This window comes from Natator depressus, chromosome 10 (genome assembly GCF_965152275.1).
Source record: "Natator depressus isolate rNatDep1 chromosome 10, rNatDep2.hap1, whole genome shotgun sequence".
Lineage (NCBI taxonomy): Eukaryota > Metazoa > Chordata > Testudines > Cheloniidae > Natator > Natator depressus.
In genome coordinates this window covers 17,766,552-17,783,385 of record NC_134243.1, presented here as the reverse complement: position 1 = coordinate 17,783,385, position 16,834 = coordinate 17,766,552, and the positions used below count along the sequence as shown (strand labels likewise).

The following is a 16,834-nucleotide window of genomic DNA, read 5'->3' as shown; positions in this document are numbered from 1 at the left end:
GAGCGTGAGTAGCAAGGTCATCTCACAGTCTGGGGGAAGCTCTGTGCCCTTTCATTACCTTCTGGCTGGCTGATTCCTGAGCCTCCCAGGCCTCTTCCAGAGGCTGCCCTGCCTAGTCCTCCTCCCTCAGCAGCAGCCACCTAAGCTCAACTCAGGAGCAGCATCCATGGTAATGCCAGCTGGATGGATGGGGGAGGAGTTGGTAAAGGACGCCTGGCTGCTCCTACTCCCATCTCCCTGCCCGCTCTTGCTCCTACTCTGAATTCAGTCCTAGACACGGAACAAGCAGTCAACAGCTGGATCGCTGAACATGCGATAGAACAGAAGCAGAGGCAGCTGCAAAAACTGTTGCTCTGCTTCTCTTTGTGACCTGTATATGCCACTCTGCACGAAGGCATCACAAACCTCTCACACACACAGGAACTCACATATATGCTGACATTCACACGCACAGACCGTGCACAATCTCATACACAGACACACACGCACAAACATAAGCACACCTAAATACACACACACACACACACACACCTATACATACAACCCCCTCCATAGACACAAACACAGTCAAGCCCATACATACATCACCAGTCAGATGCACAAACGCACAAGTTCGCACAAACAAGCACAAAAGGGGATGTTCAGATTCATTCTTAAGAAGGAGGTGAGTTCCAACCACAGGCAGGAGTCCCACAAACCCTTCTCCTGTACTACTCCACAAAGTGTTTCCAACAACCCACCGTCCTGGTCTGAATCGAGATGCATCGGCTGACCGCTGCTATTAAACAAATGCAAAAAACCGAACCACTCATGCCTCAAGGCTTGTGTATGTCACCGGAGAGCTTCACCTTTTCGGCAACCACCTCACTCGCACACCCCGGTTTACCGTCAAGCGGGAGGGGGAAATCACTAGCCTGGGCTGGATGAACATGCAGCTAGTAAATTGAGGTGAGCGCTCACCCAGGTTAGAGCAGACCCGGTCTCCCTGGGGTCCCCACCCCGGCAAAGAGGACATCGCCTCCCCAGTGCTGTCCAGACCTACCTGTATATACGCCATCCTCACTAGGTATCACATTAGTTCCCAGCACAGCCCGAGCACGGCGTCTCTCTCCCCTTTGCCCTCAACAGCACAAAAAGACGTGACTTGTGTGCTAGATGAGCACTGACCATCCCCGCTCCCCCGGCTGCTCGCTGCCTCTCGGCGCCTCCTCCCCAGCGCTTCTCGAGCCCGGCGCGGGGCGGGGGGGACGCGGTCTGGTTCGCTGGGATTTCGGGCAGGTTGTGCCTGGGGCCCCGGGCTCCCTGTGCCGCGCGGGGCGGGGAGGGATGGGCTCTGGCAGCCTGTCACCCGCTGCACCCTCCTGGGCATAGCTCGGGCTGAATTTCCCCAGCTTGGGCAGCCGCGGCCGCCACCCTCCCTCTTCCCGGGGTCGCCATTCGCCTCTCCCGGGGCAGCCTTCCCGAGCTTCGAGCCTCCCAGCCCGCGGCCCGGACCGTCACCCCCTCCGGCCAGCAGCACGTGGCGCAGAACAAGACCCAGCCGGAGCCCGACGCCTTCCCCCGGGGACGCCGCACTCAGCGCCGGGGCCGCCACGGAGAGCGACTGGGGCATAGCCCCGGACCCAGCAGCGCCCCCTGCGCTCTGGGCAGCTGGAGCCCAGAGGGGACCGGCCCCGCCAGGGGGCGGCGGCTGGTGTTGCCGCCCCGGGGAGCCGCCAGGGGGTGGAGGGAGGCTGCCGCGGAGGCTCCCAGTCCCGCTGGAGTTCGCAGAGCCCGGGCAGGCGCTGGGCATGGTGAGACGCCGCGCCTGGTGAAGGGGGCGAGAAGCGGGGGAGCTCTTGGGTCGGGGGCAGGCCGCCCAGAAGGGCCCTGTAAATCTGGCCTGTGACTCTGCCTGCTGCACAGGATGGGAGCTCAGGCTGGAAAAGGAGTGAGGGGCTGAAGGAAGCTGATGCCGTGCAATGGGGGAGGGATCCCCTGGCACCTACACGTGCAACAGAGCCGATGGAACCGCCTGCCACCAACATGTGCTGCCAGTCTGCTAACGTGTGCGACGGGCTGGGGAAATCCCCAGAACTTATGCACTGGTGGGACTTGGAGGGAATCCTGCATGTAATGCCACTCGGGAACTCACCAGGAGCCTGTCACATAGTAAAAAGACCTTGAGCCAGTGCTGCTAACTCCAGCGTTTCACACATTACATGACTGGTCCCAAGCCCCTGGCACATGTTGGTGACAGGCAGTTCCGTAGGCTCTGTTGCATGTTGGGTGCTGGGGGATCCCCCACCACATCGCTCACCTCAGCTTCCTTCAGCTCCTCCAGCTGCTGCTCTCCTGTTAGTGCCTGAGAATCACTACTTTCATTGTTGTTCGTTTTAAAGTAAGTTTCTAGCCCTAGGGGCTGTCGAGAAATGCTTGAAAACGTGACTCCTAAATGCCAGAAGGCAAATAAAAAGAACCCAACATTTATTATATTTATAATCTCTCAATTGTCTAGGGGAACCTGACTCATGATTTTTAAACACTTGGATTAGCCATACCCATTATTACAATGCAGAATGTACTCCAGGAAACTTACACACTGTGTGTAGTGGGAAGGGGAATATAATTACTGAGGAAACAATCACAGTATAGGCTGTTTGCAGGGGTGCCCGAATGGGAGGGTGTCACATATGCAAGTTAGGACCCCCTTTTCAGTCTCCTCTGTGTTAGGCTAGCCCCATTTTGACCTTTGCATGGGGACTCTATGTGGATGCACAGACAGACGGGCCCAGAGATCCCAGAGAGTGTGTGTAGAGTAGACCCCTAGGTTTTAGATTCACAGAGATCACTGAGTGCATGCAGGAGTCCTCCTTTCAGTGCTCACGGATGAAGGGGGCTACATATAAATGTGGTTCTCAAGGCCCCACATGACCTCCCGAGGAGCACTTCCATGCTGGCATTTCAAGGATTGCAGGCTACGAGTCACATGGTTAGCCAACAATATCAGGAAGCTCTGCCCTTTCATGCCCTCTGGCTGAGTCCCAAGCCCCCTCCATTTGCATCCCCAGGGCCTGCTCTGCCTGGATCTCCACCTGCTGTCCAGCAGCTGCAAGCTCCCCTCAGCTCAGCAATTAGGAGAAGTATCCATGGTAACACTATGGATGGGGGCTGGGGTCGGGTTGCTAGAGCACCCCTCGCTGTTCTGACTCCCATCTCCCAGCCTGCTCTTGCTCACACACCAAACTCAGACCCAGAAACGGAACCCTGGAGTTAACAGATGGATCATGGCACATAGAGAAGCACCAGGAAGTGCAGCAGGGCACAGTTGCCCACACACTGCAATAAGGCATCAAACATTTGTCTCATCCACACACATATATACAGACATTCATACACATAAACAACAGCTACACACAAAGATAATCACACAGAGATACCAACATCACACATGCACAATGTGAATGTCTGAATGAATGCAAGTCTCTCATACCCACAGAATCTCACTAGCACAAACACACTCTATGTTAGTTTCCTTCTGTTTTACTGATTTGTACCAACACAACCTTAAAAGAACATGCACCCAACACATAGCTAGAAGGGATGCTTTCAATTTCTTTTATTTACTTTTTTAAATTAAGGTCCAGTCACAAGTACAATTACCCCAAACTTATCTGGGAAGAGATTGTTTTGTAACCCTACTCGGGATTGTCAACAGCCAGTAAGCCACAGTTCTTGTTTCTAAATACATTAGAAGCAAATATTACTATTGAATGCAAAAAATCAGAACCAATAATAATGCTACAGATTGCATCTGTCACTAGAGAACTTGACCTTTTCTGTAAGTAACTCTCAAGTTTCCCATTAAGTGGGAGAGGGAATCACGAACCTGGGCTGGATGAACATACAACGAATAAATTCAGTTGAGTCTAAACCAGGTTAGAGCAGACCCAGGTTCCCTGTGGTCCTCCCTCCCCAGATAACGAGGACATTTCCTCCCCAGTGCTGTTCAGACCTACCTGTATATACGCCATCTTCACTAGGTATCACATTAGTTCCCAGCACAGCCTGAGCATGGCGTCTCTCTCCCCTTTGCCCTCAACAACAACAAAAAGACGTGACTTGTTTGCTAGATGAGCACTGTTCATTCCTTCTCCCCCTTGCTGCTCACTGCCTCTCCATAATGATCAAGGATTCTTTCCCTGTATTTTTTTTTAAGCACAGAGGTGTTGATTATTTTGTTTGTTTCTAATATTTCTTGTATGGTTTTCTGGGTTCCCAGGCTCTCTGTGCTGCGAGGGATGTGTTCTGTCAGCCTGTCACTTGCTGCATGATTGATTTCCCGCTTTTCCTTCTTCCTTATGGTAGGCTGGTGGTGAATTTCCCCCTCTTGGGCAGCAGCTGCAGCAGACTTTGCACTTCCAGAGATCTGGATTCCCCTCTCTCAGTGCATCTCTCCTTGGATTTGTTTTTCCAACTTAAAGCCTGAGGCTGAATCCGGGGGAAGTATCTCCTGCAAACAGCATCATCCATCTGTCTGCAACCAGATGGACAAGAGACTTTGAAACAGCAACATGTAGGAGGGTCCTTTTTGTCACAGACCAAGAAGCAAAACGTGTCTGAAACCTATTGGTGATAATTTTCCACCCGCAAACCAAAAACCTTGCTCCTATTTCAAATTATGTGTGACCAGGTTAGATATTTATATATTGAAAGGGAATGGTGTATTGAAGGAAACTCTTTCATGATGAGTGTCCAGAAGGACCTGCAATAAATCATACCGAGGGTACCTACCACCATCTATAGAGAATGCTGTCAATGTGCAGCGCACACGGTCATTTCATGTACACAAGGAAGCTGACATAAGTATGAGTAGAGGGCACTGCAATGTAATGTACATTTTGCCGTGTAAGATACTGAAAGAACCAATCACCTTAATAACCATTTGATTTGCCAGCATGCACCTCTCACTTCTATTTTTATAATTAAAGCGGGTATTAATTACACCTTTTCCGTCTTACAAAGGGTTTAGAAGAAGTATTTCACTACAGCTGTTCCGCAATAGGTTGATTGCGGTTTTTTAATTTGGGGAAAGTGGTATTGGTAATTGGTAGAGCTAATGAAAAGAATTCATTAATAAATGAAGAGGACTAGTCTGTAGATTGCGTGTGTTTGCATTACGGGGCGGAGCGCAGGTTCCTTTGGAAGCGGAACGCAAGTGTCAAAGCTGCAATTGCAACAGGTCTTGTGCAGAAAAGCAGAACAGCGACATCCAGAGGACAAAGTGAAAAACTTCAGGGAACTGGAAAACATTTCCCAAGCTTACGAATCAACTGAGAGGACACAACTCTGTATCTGGATTAGACTGGCTTCATAACACACCCATATCACATGCTGGTAGAGTGCAGTACACTACAGTGCTAGTAAAACCTTATCTAGTGCTATTAACTAACAGGTCTTAGTGGAAGTGAATGTAGCTAAATATGAGTTTTATATCATTTTCATAGGTGTACTATTTGACACCAACAACCTGCATTATTATTGCTGTACCCCTTCAAAAAACAAGGATTGAATCAACAAGGACTAAACTGTAGAATTAATTGTAACAGAAACATCCAAACCATGCATTGTGACTGGATCTTTAAAAGAACTGGATAATTTTATGAACATTAGTTCACAAGATAGAATAAGGATAACAAAATCTTAAAGATCATATCATATAAGGAAGGAATTTTTAGCCTAACATTGCATATAATACCTTACTAGGATTTTTTTTTTTACACTATCTGATGAAGGCTATTGCTGGAGGCAGGATATCAGACTACATGGACCAATGATCTGATCTATTATGGCAAGTCTGATGTTCCTAAATAGACTATAACTAACTAGAAAGCAAGCCACGAAAAACAAGGACATATGAGGTGCTCAGCTAGACTTAAAACTAATTGGGATGGGAGTGGAGAAGGATAAGTCTTAACAGAGAACTCTCATTTAGTCATCAGTCTAGTCTATTGTAGTTACAATAATACTAATAATCCTATTGTCGTTTAGGTTGATTTAGTGTTTTCATTGTAACGCCCCGGGGGTGGGGTAGGGGGGAGACACACCTGCGGTTGTTTAATATTTCAACTATTTCAGAATCACTTGACTGAAGTTTAGCATGCACACTTCTCATGATGTAAAGGATTTATATATATGATATGACATGACATGACCAAAGAGTTTAGACAGCTTTACCCACTTAGCTCAGTGCTGTTTCCTCAATGGTCATATATAAACTGCATAGTTTATCTAAAATGAAAACAATATCCAACAGCATGTCAGAAATCCTTTCCTCCTTCTCCATCAGGCAATTTCAGTGTTGTCAAAAATGAAACTGCATTTGAACTCTTACTTTGACCCCCATCAAGCATGACCCCCAACATCAGGGATCATACATTGGTTTCATCCTGCCCTACTGCTGAATTACTAATCAGAAGTTTGTAAAGGAAAAAGATCATGAGAAATCAAGTTTAATATTAGGGGTCTGATTCTCTGCTACCTTGCAGAGTTACACCATTCTGATCTGGCAGCATTTTACACTTTGAACTGGCTGTGACAGAGAAATGCCTTGCAGTTCTTCAAAAATTGTGCTAAATGGAGATGAGAAGAGACAAATGTGGAATAATCTATATTCTTAAAACTTTACTTTTGCCCGTGTTCACGACTTGGAAGGCAGCAAGCATGCTACCACACGCAAGAACTATATCAGAGCTCTTAGAGTTCTGCTCTCTGTGCCCATAGTGGTTGGAGGCTTTGCAGACAGTGCCTAAGGCTCTCATCCTGCTCCCACTGAAACCAAGGGCCAGACTTCTCTATGCCTATCTGGGTCATTGTCTTGCAAAGAAAAGCACCTTACTGTTGCTCTCCAGCAACAAGGTGGGGTATTCTCTGCCAGATTTTGGGCTGCGCTTCTTGAGTGCTACCTTTGCACATCCCAAATTATGGCCTTGGCTTAGGGAAGCTCTCATTTAAGTCTCCTGCCTGTGGTTCCCCGTGAAGCTCTCCAGCCGAGCCCTGGTACACCCGTACAGGAATTTGCACTGGACCCTGGACAGATCTTTGCTACTGGAACCCCAACAACAGGCAGCAGGAATTTACAGTTATTGCCCGTGTACCAGCCACTGGAGGAGGATGCATAACACACTGAAACAGGGGGTTACATATCCACGAGTAGCCCCATTTTACAGACCATAGATGATTACTTAGATATGGCAGATTTTGAGAGACAGTGTAGCTAATGGGATGAGACTTGGCTCTGCCATATTAGATACAGGAGCCCTATTCCCAGCTAGTGTAATCTCTCAATCCTTACTCAATAAGAGTTGCGAAGGGACAGAATTATTGCCATCGGACGGTAGAAGCAGTGACTTTAAATCGTGGTCTCCTGGGTCTTAATCCAGTGCACCTTCCTCTGCACCAAAGGATGTTTTGAAGGGGAAAGAGGATAAAAACCATTTTGCTCAGGTCTTGTCCAGAATTTCAGCTGCATGTGGCAGGGTGAAGCGATACACTAGGGTGGCCTATGTGCTGATGGAACATTGAGCTGCCCGCCCGCTTGCTGAGTACAACACGGATGGGAAATCGTAATTGTCAGCTGTTTAGAACTAGGCCCAGCTGGAACGGGTTTTCATGGAGACCTCAACTGGCAACTCCCTCACACCAGGATTATCACCCTGCCCCATTTCAATCTCCTGCTGCAAACTATGGAAGAACTGGAGCTCTCCAAATAAATTATTAAAATTTTAGGCAACATAAATATATGAATCACTATAGCTCCCTATATAGTGAGAGAGAGTCCCTCAGGTGCAGCATTGCTATAGGAGACTTCAGCACTAAAGTTTATATTTAAAGACTTGTTTCTTCTCTCGCTGAAGTCAATGGCAACACCTTCACTGTCTACACTGGCAATGGGCCCTAGGTTTCTTTTAATAACTATTTCTTTTCCTCCCGAAGACAGCTCCTGTTTCAGAAGCACAATTCCCATAGTTTAAATGTAATCACTTCTCTCTCTTATTCTTGTTTTGGGCTGTGCTGGGCACACAGTTAAGTTGCGGTGCATGGCATTTCTCAAATTTTTATTACTTGTTTAATAGAATTTTTTATTCTACGACTAACATATTTCTAAGTCTCAGCATTTAAAATGTCAGCCTTTACTCTGAATAGCTTCACTATTTTCATCTTGATTCACTGCCACCCTAATGGGGCTTACAATAAATGAATAGATGGGGTTTTTCCCATATCACAATACAGTAAAGAAAGGCTTACATCTTTAAAATAGAGTTTTCAACTCATGAAACCATCAAGCAGTGAGTCACATTAAACCAGAACACGTGACATTATGTAAATGGCACATCACGTGTATTGGTGTCCTGCATTTTCATGGTATATTTTTAAAAGAATATAAGTATGGGACTGGGGAAAGAGAGAGAGACTTTTGTAGGTAAAAGATGAGACAGTCATATTTTGTAAATCTGTGGGATTATTCCTCTTGCTCCTACTTAGGCAAAAGTCTTCAAGTGCTTTATATACTTATAAACTATAAACAGTTTGACCCCAAAAAGGGAGAGACTCCATGAAATCCATTAGGGACTTTGCTAGTGTTGTTTATTTTCTGTGGAAGGTGCCCAAATGCTATGATGATGAGCAGCAGTCGAAAACCCTGAGACATTTCCAGTTTTAAAAAAATATGCACAAGTATATGAATCCATATTAAGGAACTTTTCACAGTGGTGACTGACTACTTTAAAAGGTTCCTATATTAGGTTCTCTCATGATATGATAGAGGAGTTTTACATATGTGTACAGTTATAGTCCAGAGAATAAATTGGTTCTAAACAGTAGATAAGTATTTATTGTCAACTTTAATTACAAGTCTGCATTTGGCTGGTACGCTGATTAAGCTCAGCTCCTACAGCATTCAGTATAAATAGCTCCATTTCACAGGATGATAACATAACCTTTAGACTCCCTGTGCTGCATGAAATGTGTCATACTGTATATTTTATAACATGTACTCTGTACCTTCTCATGTACAGAATGTGCCTGTAATATATACAGACTTGAAAATCCAGTATTTTTAACTTTTAAATAAACTACGTTAAGTTTTCTATTTTAAAAGTTACTTCCACACAATTGGCCATATTCTCGTCTCACTTGCATTGGCACAGACACAGATCAAGAGTACCTCCAGTTAAATCAGTGGTTCAATATGAATTCGATACTGATTTTCCATGGAGAATCAGGCCCATAGTAAGCCACGAGTGAATATCTCTGAATATGTGCTCGAGACAGAATTCGCATCACAATAAGGTAGCGAATACTGCCTCTAGTATAGCATATGTTAACTAGGCATATCTGAATCAGCAGTAGACGTGATTAAAACATAGTACATAAAATATACCAGATATTGTACTATCAAACCCAAGCTAGAAAGCAATTTTTAGCCTCCTGCCATCAAAGCAGCACAAGTAAACTGCAAAAGGTGAGTGTCAAACTGAAGGTGGCAAAGAGGAGAATCAGCTGGCTACTTCGTTTGAATCTCGCCAAGGGTTATTGGCAGCATGCACGGACATAGCAATGGGCAGAGTAAGGGAGTGAAGTGTCTGTCCAAGATAAGATGGGAGGTCTTACTCTGCTTTTCCCCATGCTGAGCCCTTATCATAGTTCCCTTACTGCTGAGCCTGCTGAAATAATCTGCTAGCATTAGGTCTTAAAATAAGTCTCCTAACTCTAGCTATTTTTTTAAACATGGCAAACCATTGGAGATGGTGCTTGCCCACTGCTCTTGGCAGCCCTTTAAAGGGCTTGATTCTGCCACGGTGACAGGTCTAGCTTCACTGCACCGTAGCCTAACTTCTTATTTATATCCCCTGTTCCAGAGGTTTATTGAGTAACATGCTCTGCTGCTGGCAGGGTTTCACTCCAGCATAGTTCTCCCTCAGCTGCTCACTTGGCCTTTATGTATCCAGGTGTTTGCAGCTTCTACTTCAAGTCAGTCCTAGGTATTTATATGCTGCCATTACCGTATTATTATTTATATGCCTCCATTACCATAGTATCTGAGCACCTCCCAATCTTTAAAGTATTTATCTTCACAACACCCTGTGAGGTAGGAAATACTGTTATCCCCATTTTACAGATGGGGAACTGAGGCCCAGAGATACTATGGGTACGTCTATACAGGCTGCAGCAGAGAGTTTCCCAGCCCAGGTCGACAGACAATGGGTGTGTCTAGATTGCAGCTTAGGCTGGAGCTCAGGCTCCGAAGCTTAGGGAGGGAGGTGGTGTCCCAAGCTCCAGCTAGAGCTGTAATTCCAAAGCACTGTTTAAACAGCTATTTTTAGTGCACTCGCGGAAGTCCAAGTATCGACCCGGGCTGGGAGGCTCCCTGCCACAGGCTGGCACAATCTAGGCACACGTAATCTGTGTGACTTGCCCAAAGTCATCCAAGAAGCGTGGGAAGGTCAAGGAATTGAACCTGGGACTTCAAAGTACCAGACTAATGCCCCAACCACTGGGCAATCCTTTCTCCCTAGTTCCCATCTATGAGAACTGCCACATAGCTGATGGAAATTCTGTCAGCTCACTCCCTCTGGAGCAGGGAGAGGTTGCCCCCATATCCCTCAGAATGACTAGGGGATTCAGCCTCAAATCCTGAGGTTCTACAAGAACCAGAATCTAGGGTTCTGCAAGAAGCTAAGGCAGTCCATGCTTCTACTTAGCCCCTACAATACAGAATACTCTACACAGCTCATGCAAAACCTTGACCTCTCTGTACTGAAACAGTGAATTGAGGGGCCATGATCATTGAGATGGTGACTTTTGTGATGCCTACTGGGGACTGAACTGAAGTCAGTAGATCTGAAGTGGATGGATTTGAACAGGTGGCCTAGAGGGCAAAGACAGGGTAGCCCAGTTCCACAAGTCACCTGGCCTTCTGTCTTGACAGTCTCTAAATTACTCCAATGACACTGTCTATACCTGCGAATACACACACTTCCAGATCTGAGATCCATTTCACATGCTCCTTTGCTTATACCCTGAAGGTAATAGCCAGCTATTCTTTATATTTCTTTTGTCCCTGTTCTTCTCTGTAATTTTCCTCAGCATTATCCCTTTCTAGTTTAATATTATCTGCCCACCCATTTCTCTTTTTTGTTGCGTCCTTTGCATCCCTCACATCCTCCTTGCCTCTCTAAAACATAATAAAGAATTAGCTGCCAGACTGCCTGCTCTCCTCCTGTTCTTTTATTGTGCCCTCTAACGCACTATTCTGCTTTGCTTCAGAAACAGCCTCTGCTACTTCCACATCTTCTGCAGTGCATCTGGATTATTATCAGGCCACCTGTCCGCTCCCTAATTGGCAGTATCAGTAAAAGCACATTTTTCTCTTTTCTTTAAGTCTCCAGATGAAGGGCCTAAATTTGATCTAAAAACCTCAGATCCCCACTGCCTGTCATTTATAATGTACTTGCGTGCACTGTAGAATCACAGTTACGCTCTTCCCCTCATACACACTTTCTATTCGGTCCTTAACATACGATCTGTCAAGAACTGTTATTGAACAATGCTGAAGCAGAGTTTGAAAATGCAGCCAAAAGCACACAGCCCCTCCTAAACCATGTCCCTTTAGGAAGTATGTTCTGTACATTGTTTTACCAAGTCCATAAAACAAATATTTGTGAAGGAACATGTCCCTAAGAGCTGGTCTTCACGAGAACCTTAGGTTGTGTTAGAACTAGACTTTGCAGAGTCATGTTAACTAACATGATATTGACCATAATTTATCAACAGTCAATGTAGAGAGGGCGCCGCAGATCAACTCCTCCCCCTCCCTCCCAGCGCCTCCCGCCTGCTAGATATCAGCTGTTCCGCAGTGTGCGGGAGGTGCTGGGAGGGAGGGGGAGGAGCAAGGATGGGGCTCGCTCAGGGGAGGGGGCGGAACTGGGAGAGAAAAGGCAGCAAAGGGGCGGGGTAGAGTGGAGGTAGGAAAAGGTGGAGGTTTGGGGGCAGGGGTGGAATGGGGGCAGGGCGTGGGACTGAGCAGGGGTTGATTGCCCCTGAAGAAATTTGGCAGCCAGAGCCTGTGCAAATACATGAATGGAAACTAGGTTCCTTTTAGAGCATACCAGCAAGCTACATGGGGCAGTTAGAACGCAGCACATTAGAGTGCTTCACAAATCACACCCTTCCGATGTCCTTTGCTGCACCATGTAGACAAGCCCAAGGAACAGAAATCCAGATCTCCGGATGCATACTCCGATGAAGTGAGCTGTAGCTCACGAAAGCTCATGCTCAAATAAATTGGTTAGTCTCTAAGGTGCCACAAGTACTCCTTTTCTTTTTGCGAATACAGACTAACACGGCTGTTACTCTGAAACATGTAAAATGTAAAAAAGTATAAATTATTTTTAAACCAACCCAGCAAATCCTTTATAATTGGACCCCTGGACTGCACAGCTATGAAACAGGGGAATTTGTCAAAAGATATTTTAAGCTGCAGAATATTAAAAAGAAATTTTAATGAGAAAAAAAATCATTAAATGATTGCCAAAAACAGAAGATTTAACTCACGTTGCTCCAGAGCTTTACAAATTCACCAGCTTCTGGGCATTTAATAGGATTAATCAGTTGCCAACGTCAAATCATTCTCATATTGGAGATACACACAAGTTTACTTTAAAAATAAACAGATGGTAAGAAGCAAGAGTCATTTATAATCAAAGATTTTTATCATCATCTCATGTCTTCCTAGCAGACTCTGTTACTAGTGTCTCACTATTGTCCTACCGAGCAGATGTGCAAAATAATATAAAACAAAAACACTACATTTTAAAGACATAACTATTATATAATATTGTACTCCAGTATATCTATGACATAAATTGTTACTGAATATATTTCTTGTACTCTGTTTTTTTGAAGGACTGCAATTTTGTCAAGTATGAATTACAGATACACTGAGTATGCTCTTTTCTTTTTCACCCTGCCTTGTCTTATATGGGCCTGATGTCAAACAAGTATTTGAGAACACATCCTGCAGTTCTCATTCAATCCTTACTTAGGCAAATGTCACTAAGTTCAACAGGTGAGGAGGCTGTGAAGCCAACACAACAAACAGAGTTAAAGGAAACTGGCCAATTTCTTTTGGAGTACAAACTTCAGTTCATGATGCTTATGGAACTTAACTGGAGATGGACCCAAACCAAACTCTCGAGTCTTAACATCTGAACTTTTGGAAAGTTCAGATTTCAATTGACACATTGTAGCCAACCCCCATCTTCATCATAGGCTCACCAAAATCCCACATCCAAATGCCTCCAAACTTTGGATCCGGCATGAAACTTTGCAGTTGAAGTTCATCTCAACTTCTAACCGAAGGAACTTTTATTCTTAGATTTTTGAGCCAGGAGGGATCATTAGATCATCTACTTGGAGGCCACAGAATTTTACCCAAGTACCCCTATATTGAGCCCAATGACTGGTGTTTGACTAAATCATGTCCCAGAAAGGCAGTCGTTATTTGAAAACATTTTATAAAAATCCCCTGAGCAGCTCTCAAAGCTTCTCCTTAGTGAAGGTTGAATCTCATCCTCCAAGTCCTCCCTTACTCCCAACCAAACTCTATAGTCCTCCTTCCAATATCCCAATCAGTGAGAAATGGGCAACTACACACATACCACACAGGGCGGGGGGAGGGGAAAAAAAAAAAAAGACAGTTAATATTAGTAAAGACCCTTCCCTGGACCTTAACTGGGAGGGTCCATCCAACAACCTTGCTAACAAATCGCAGGTTCAAATGAACTGCCTGAAGTGAATGCCCGATTAGATGAAGTAGAATGAAATAGAATTCCCACCCACCTCACAACTGGGAGAAATCCATTTAATGCATCCAGGGTGCAATCATGTGTCCATGCCTTTAGAATGCACCAGAATCCATGAAAAGGTTATCAAGGTATTTTGGAGGAAGAAACCTATCCCCATAGCAACCCCTCTTCACAAAGGCTTTATTCCCACTTCCGCCTCTGCAAATTTACACAAATCACCGGAAAAAGAAAATGCACAACATAGGAGCCCCTGAAAATACACATACAGGCCACTCTTAAGCAACAAACACATTCCCATACTGCATATAACTCAACTTATCTTTCATGCTACTTTATGTCCAGTCTTCAGGCTTTGATTCAAGCAACACATTATCCATCTGACATACACTTTCTGCTCCTCTACCCATAAACCTCGGAAGAAGCATTCCACTCTCTGATCTCTGTATGTGCTGTAACCCTAATAACCCCTTGAGTTTGAGGAGGCTGGGACCAGAGGCGGGAGGGAGCATGAGAAAGTGAGGGGCAGCAGTGTTCATTGCTAATGATAAACACATACTCAAATAGAATACTGTCTAAGCCCTTCACAAGCAGACACAAACTAGGGTTAAATACTGTGTTCACAGTGTTCTCTGACTTCAGTAAGAGCCCTGCACTTGTAACAAGGACCCTGTCTCTAGAAATACCACTTCACTACCCTTTGAAAGGCAGCCATTTCTTAGGTGGATGGTGATTAAGGGGACAAAACAGCAGCTAAGGACAGGACCAGAAGAATGTTTTATCCAGTTGAAACTGTAGGAGAAGTTTCAGATAAGCAGAATATAGAACCCAAATGTGATCTATTTTTCTATGAAAGTTAGAGATTCAAAATATTTCAGTCTTGAAAATTTAGACTACTCAAAAAATAAATAATAAAGTCTATATCGAGAGTAATTCCAATCCCAGTTATATGGATGTAAATCCAGGACAATTTCATGGACATCAGTTGAGTTATTCCAGATATATACCAGTTTAACTGGATCAGGATCTAGCACCTTCTGTTTTTATGTTATTTCCTTCCTTACTGCCCCCACCCCTTTCCTTCATTCTTATTTTAATGCATCCACTTGTTTCCATTGTGGTTCATTTAGCAGCAAATTCTGTGCCGGCTTTGGATCATCACACGTGAGGGTATGTCTACACTGCAATCTCAGGTGTGATTGTCACAGGCCGGCATACATCCGCTAACTTTACCCATGCCATCACAGCTGATCATAGCAGTGGAGCTGCTGCAGCATGGGCTCCCAATGCAAGTACGTGCCCAGGGTCCCCCGCATACAGCCTGCGCTGAAGCCCATCCCGCGGCACCTACACTGCTAGTGTAGCCACGATAGCACAGACAAAGCTAGCATGAGTATGTCTATCACACCTCAGAGTGCAGTGTAGTCATACCCCATGACAATAAATAATACATACTTCAGTTCTTAATTAGAATTGCTTGACAATAAGGCTATATTGCACTGCAACAATATAGGCAACTCTTTCTCATGGCAATGTAGGAGCATTGAAAATTGTTGGTCTATGGGCATTATGTATTGGAAACTATAAGCGTGCGGACTCACCCCTGCAGCGCCTCCTACTGGTAGTCGTCGGGAATTAGCTCATCCAGCCACCGGAGCGCCCTCTGCAGGCCGGTGATCCGCCTTACTGCCAGCCCCCATGTCCCTCCCAGGACCCGGTGCCCCTTTCTCTGGGGTGCTGCCCCCCTGGCAGTACTCCCACACTCTCAGGTTCGGGGTTTCCCCACCCAGGGAACCCCCACCCTCTAACCCCACCTCAGTCTGGGCTACTGCCAGACCCCATCTAGCCCCACTCTCTGGGGCAGACTGCAGTATATAAGCCACTCATCACAGGGAAGGGGATTTAGGACCTGCTGCCTCTGCATACCCATGGGCTGCCCCTCTGCAACCCTGCACCTATTCAGCCTGTAGTCAGGCCAGCATCCTGGGGCTTTCCAGGCCAGAGCTCCCAGCCCCTCTGGCCCTTCCCCAACCCTGCTCTAATCTAGGTATCCTGCCCTGCAGCCAGGCCCTTCTCCCTCTACAGGCAGAGGGAAACTGTCTGGACTCTTGGGTCACAGCCTCTTATAGGAGCCAGCTGGGCCTGACTGGGGCATGGCCTCAGCTGAGCCTACCTTCCCCTATCAGCCCAGGCTTCTCGCCCCAGCCACAGCTCTATCCAGGCTGTTTTAAGCTCCGAAGGGCAGGAGCGGGTGCCTATCCCGCTACAGAAACATTAACAAGGGTCTCATTGCAAAATTTCAAACCATCTGGTAGATGGGTGATTGCTAGAGCTGCACATAATCTTTGTATTTGAGGCGACTGAGCACTGCGGCTGACATGACACCGCTCTGAGATCCCACGGAGTTCCTCAGAGTGCTCTCTCACAAAGGAGCACTTCAGAGGAACGTTTCAGTGCACAGCAGCTAGGTTATTTTTCAACAGCCTCTTCACTCCTCGCATAGCCTACATGCTCTTATACTGAAATATCAACATTCACAGAGGAGGTCTATGAATGTTTGGCCTCCTGTATATCACAGGCCATTACACTTCACCCAGTCAGCCTGACACTGAGCCCAGTGACTTGTGTTTGGCTAAGAAAGGCATCCGGTTTTGCCGTTCCAGAAAGGCATCTGGTTTTGCTCTGAAGACATCAAGAAATGGGGAATCCATCACTTCCCTTCGTAGTTTATTCCAATGGTTATCCACCCTCACGATTATAAATTTGTGCCCTATTTCTAATTTGAGTTTGTCTGGCTTCCAAGGGAATATCTACAAAATACAATAGCTAATGCCACAAAGAAGCGGCACTTCCCCAGTATTTAGGATGGGACTCAGCAGACCAATAAGTATTTTCTCCAGATGTGCCTAAAGCACCATAACTTTATATGTTACTGCTGTCCCAGGGGTGTATCATAACACATTTCCCACTTCGGAAACAACCAGCACTGA

The 16,834-nt window shown here is 45.8% G+C and overlaps 1 protein-coding gene across 9 annotated transcripts in view; it reads right to left on the bottom strand.

The window, feature by feature from the left end:
• Positions 1–16,834, bottom strand: part of SYT17 (synaptotagmin 17) — a 110,592-nt gene that overhangs the window by 73,180 nt on the left and 20,578 nt on the right. For 3 of the 9 annotated variants that reach the window (XM_074965383.1, XM_074965382.1, XM_074965379.1), the window contains exon 1: positions 3,999–4,568. The exons of 2 other annotated variants lie outside the window; for them this stretch is intronic. Coding sequence is in view for 3 of the 7 variants with exons in the window: in XM_074965379.1 (XP_074821480.1) it covers positions 3,999–4,013 (15 nt within the window). In the remaining 4 variants the exon portion in view is untranslated. Of the gene's footprint in view, positions 1–1,042; positions 1,297–3,998; positions 4,569–16,834 lie in introns of those variants that run through there. 4 more of the 9 variants (XM_074965385.1, XM_074965384.1, XM_074965381.1 and 1 more) reach the window with 2 other exon arrangements.